This window comes from Dipodomys ordii, unplaced genomic scaffold (genome assembly GCF_000151885.1).
Source record: "Dipodomys ordii isolate 6190 unplaced genomic scaffold, Dord_2.0 Scaffold11, whole genome shotgun sequence".
Lineage (NCBI taxonomy): Eukaryota > Metazoa > Chordata > Mammalia > Rodentia > Heteromyidae > Dipodomys > Dipodomys ordii.
The window spans coordinates 15,792,376-15,797,032 of NW_012267227.1; the positions used below are offsets into that span (position 1 = coordinate 15,792,376).

Sequence of the window (4,657 nt, forward strand, 5' to 3'; positions counted from 1 at the left end):
TCAAGGCTAGCGCTCTACCACTTGAGCCACAGCGCCACTTCCGGCTTTTTTCTTTTTGCTTATATGGTGCTGAGGAATTGAACCCAGGGCCTCGAGCATGCAAGGCAAGCGCTCTACCACTGAGCCACCTTCCCAGCCCCTAAAAGGTGTTTTTTAATTTATCACAAAAATGAAAGAAAAAAGTCTTTTATACTTTTCCAAAAAAGCATTACAGGTATGTTTAGAATTTGAGTAAGAACTCTCCTCCCATAAAAGACAAAACGCACATGGATACATGACTAGAGAACAGGCTTTTTTTGGTTGGTCATGGGGCTTGTACTCTGGGCCTGGGCGCTGTCCTCAGCTCTTCAGCTCAAGGCTAGCGCTCTACCACTTGAGCCACAGTGCCACTTCCGTTTTTCTGAGTGGCTAATTGGAGACAAGAATCTCACAGACTCTCTTGCCTGGGCTGGCTTTGAACTGTGATCCTCAGATCTCAGCCTCCTGAGTAGTTAGGATTACAGGTGTGAGCCACCAGCAACCGGCTTAGAGGACAGGCTTTTTAAAATGCTTTATACAAGAAACTTATTAGAGCCTGGTGCTCTGGCCCAGGTCCAGAGTTCAAGCCCCACGACTGACAGAAAGAAAAAAAAGAAAGAAATATTTCCAGTGGTTCATCAATTCAGGAATATTTCCAGAGATCTGTCCCTTACAATACACAATTCACCAGTACTCTAGCTGACAGCACAACACACAAGTCCCAGAACAGGACCTACCCTACCTGTTGCTGCACATGGCCTGTGTACTGCTCAATGAACTCGGTGAAGCGAATATAGTCTGTGCCGAGTCGGCAGAGGCGATTCAGAACACTGGTCTCACTTGGGTGGAGAAATGGGAAGTCCTGGGACACCTGTAAGAGGAGGCACAGGACAAAAAGCTGATGGCTGAGTCAAATTCTTTGGGGCACCTCAGATGAGGTGGGACATTTTCTAGTTTCCTTTTCCTTAAGTTGTTGACTTAAAGTTGGTAAATTTTGACAAGGTACTTCCAAACTATTTTTACCGAATTACTTGCTTCTTGAAATAGGCATCATGGCATCATGGCAAAGAATTCATTTTTTAAAAAATTGTTTGTTTCAAGAGTTTTGTTTTTTTTGTTTTTGTTTTTGATCAGTCATGGGCCTTGAACTCTGGGCCTGAGCACTGTCCCTCAGCTCTTCAGCTCAAGGCTAGCGCTCTACCACTTGAGCTACAACGCCACTTCTGGTTTTCTGGTGGTTTATTGGAGATAAGAGTTTCACGGACTTTCCTGCCCGGGCTAGCTTTGAACCGCGATCCTCAGATCTCAGCCTCCTGAGTAGCTAGGATTACAGGCATGAGCCACTAGTGCCCGGCCTAAGAGAATTTTGCTTATTTTATTTTTTGTTTATGTGGTACCAAGGAAATGAACCGAGGGTCCCATGCATGCTAGGCAAGTATTCTACAACTAAGCAACAACCCCAGCCAGCTGTAAACAATTTAAAAGTGGTAAACATTAAGAACAAGTAAACCACACTCTGGGGGTGTGACTCAAGTGGTAAAATACTAGCAAATGTGAGGTTCTAAGTTCAATCCCTAGCCTTGCAGACAGTTCTTTTTACTTGTTTCTTATGAAATCTTTACGCGTTTCGCTGGGCACTCAGGAAGCTAAGATCTGAGGATTGCTGTTCAAAGCCAGCCCTGGCAGTAAATTCCATGAGACTTTTATCTTCAACCAACCAACAAAAGCCAAAAACAGACCTGTGGCTCAAGTGGTAAAGCAAAAAAGATCAGAGACAGTGCCCAGGCCAGGACCAGTGTTCGTGTACTATATGTGCACACACACAAAATGTTTTTGTTTTTGTGCTGGTACCACGGCTTGAACTCAGGACCTTGAGCTGTTGCTCAACTTTTTTGCTCACAAGCTGTGCCTCCAGTTCAACACTTTGCTGGAGATGCAGTCTTAGACTTTTTCTGCCTGGTCTGGCTTCAAATTGAGATCCTTCACATTTCAGCAACTAGGATTATAGGCATGAGATACCATGAGAGTTCTGAGTTGGCCAAAACAAACACTATATGTTCCTTAGACACATTCCAAGAAAATTTAAGACAGGGATTTGCTATGTCGCCCAGACTGACATTGAATTCATGACCCTACTGCCTCAGCTTCTCAAAAGCTTCTCAAAAACCATGATGCCTGACTCAAATTCTCTATGAAATTTAAAATTTGTTCTTATAAGAATGTAGCTCACTGGTAAAGTGCTTACCAAGCAAAAGCAAAGTGTAATGTCCTGGGTTCGATCCCCAGTACCAAAAAAAAAAAAGAATATAAAACCAATGTAGGGCTGGGAAGGTGGCTCAGTGGTAGAGCACTTGCCTGGCATGCATGAGGCCCTGAGTTTGAGTCCTCAGCACCACATAAGCAAAAAAAGAAAAAAGCCAGAAGTGGCGCTGTGGTTCAAGTGGTAGAGCGCTAGCCCTGAGCTGAAGAGTTGAGGGACAGCGCCCAGGCCCAGAGTTCAGGCCCCACGACCGGACCCCCCCAAAAAAAATGTAAACATACTATAATCTATAAAACATAGCCATATATAATTATTTATACATGCATTTTGGGGGGGGGTCTTACTATGTAGTGCGGGCTGACCCTGAACTTATATAGCCCAAATTTCTTCAAACTCATTAATATCAATTCAAAATGGATCAAAGACTTCAACATCAGACCTGAAACCTTGATTTTTTGTTTGTTTTTTGGGTCCGGTCATGGGGCCTGACCTCTGGGCCTGGGCGCTGTCCCTCAGCTCTTCAGCTCAAGGCTATCACTCTACCACTTGGGCCACAGTGCCATTTCCAGCTTTTTTCGTTTTGCTTATGTGGTGCCGAGGAATCGAACCCAGGGCCTCGCATGCAAGGCAAGCGCTCTACCACTGAGCCACCTTCCCAGCCCATATACCTGAAACCTTGAAACTACTACAGGAAGGAGAAACTCTAGAACTCATTGACATAGGCAGACATTTTCTGAGTCCCAAGGGCTCAGCAAATTGGAGACTCAACAGCTGTCAATGCATCAAACTAAAATGTTTCTGCATAGCAAAGGACCTTATTAGGCTAAAAAGATAGCCTACAGATTGAGATCTTTTCTAGCTACAACATCCAACAAGGGCCTAATGTCCAGAATGTACAAGGAGCTCAAGAAACAAGCCCTGCCCACCCCCAAGTTAATAACCTGATAATTGGGAACTAAATAGCCTTCTCAGAAGTAAGAATAGCCAATAAACACATGAGTAAATGCTCAACATCCCTGGTTACACAGAAAATAGAAATCAACTGAGATTCTATCACGCCTCAGTAAGACTGACCAGCATTGAGAATACAAACAACAAATATTGGCAGGGACATGAGAGGGAAAAAGAACCCTGTTGGTGGTAATTTAAACTACTACAACTACTCTAGAAGGCTGTTTGGAGATTCTTCAAAAAAAAAACTAAACAGGGCTGGGAAGGTGGCTCAGTGGTAAAGCGCTTGCCTTGCCTGCCTGAGGCCCTGGGTTCAATTCCTCAGCACCACATAAGCAAAAAGAGAAAAGTTGGAAGTGGTGCTGTGGCTCAAGTGGTAGAGCACTTGCCTTGAGCTGAAGAGCTGAGGGACAGCGCCCAGGCCCAGAGTTCAGGCCCCATGACCAGACCCCCCCCCCAAAAAAAAACAACCAACAACTACTAAACATAGAACTTCCCTATGGCTCAGGGCATTAACCATCAGGCCACAGTGAAGACACCTGCACATCCATGTTCAGTGCCGCACTATTCACAACAGCCATGTTATGCCAACAGCCCAGAGGCCCTACAACAGATGAGTGGATCAAGAAAATGCTGTACACACAAACAATGGAATTTTACTCATCAATCAGAAAGAGTATTACATCATTTGCAAGGAAACGGATGGACACAGAAAAAAATGTCAAGTGAAGTCAGGCTCAGAGAAACAGCCCATGTTTACTCTCAAGGTGGAAGCTAGGATCTAAAATACAAACATCCATGATTACATGTACAAGGCTCTAGGCACATACACACGAACTGACTAAAGGATGGTGTATGTACAGAGGCCGTAACTCTACACTAAGTTCTACAGGGGAAAAGCAAAAACACCATCAAAGATCTACCCACAAAGAATAACAAAATACTGCCAACTCCCAAACGCTAAATTCACCTCCCTACAGCACAAGAGGAATGCGATACACAGGCTTTGCGAGCAGAGAGCACCAACCTTCTGCGCGCTCTCGGCCTGTGGCTAGGTCTTCTCGGATCAGACTTGACCTGGGTGATGAAATTCCTGGCCTGCCATGGTCAGTACCACCCAGCATGACTTCTCTAAGCTTCAGTCTTGCTCGTCTGTAAACCTTAGCCTCCTAAAGTTACCGGGAGGAGCATCAGACGCCTTCCCGGTAGTGGAGTCAGGTAACAGCGAGGAAGAGTGGACCTCAAAAAGCTCGGGGACCCCAATGAAGCTCTGCTGGCGACCAGCCGAGGGCTCGGCTGGAGGATGAGGCCGGCGGCTGCGGGTGATGAGCAGCAGCGGGGCCGCGCGGCGCCCTCCTCCCCGCGGGGGGCTCCGCCGGGTGCACCTGACGTTCCGTGCTCGCTCCGCAGCGGCCGGCAGGCCTCGGC

At 46.2% G+C, this 4,657-nt stretch overlaps 1 protein-coding gene across 4 annotated transcripts in view; it reads right to left on the reverse strand.

The window, feature by feature from the left end:
• Tubgcp4 (tubulin, gamma complex associated protein 4) overlaps nucleotides 1-4,349 on the reverse strand; it is a 28,659-nt gene extending 24,310 nt beyond the window's left edge. For 3 of the 4 annotated variants that reach the window (XR_001174799.1, XR_001174798.1, XM_013010106.1), the window contains exons 1-2: nucleotides 4,257-4,349; nucleotides 761-889 (exon numbers count right to left, since the gene is read on the reverse strand). Coding sequence is in view for 1 of the 4 variants with exons in the window: in XM_013010106.1 (XP_012865560.1) it covers nucleotides 761-774 (14 nt within the window). In the remaining 3 variants the exon portion in view is untranslated. The remainder of the gene's footprint in view (nucleotides 1-760; nucleotides 890-4,256) is intronic. The other variant, XM_013010108.1, reaches the window with a different exon arrangement.
• Between the last annotated feature and the right edge of the window lie 308 nt (nucleotides 4,350-4,657).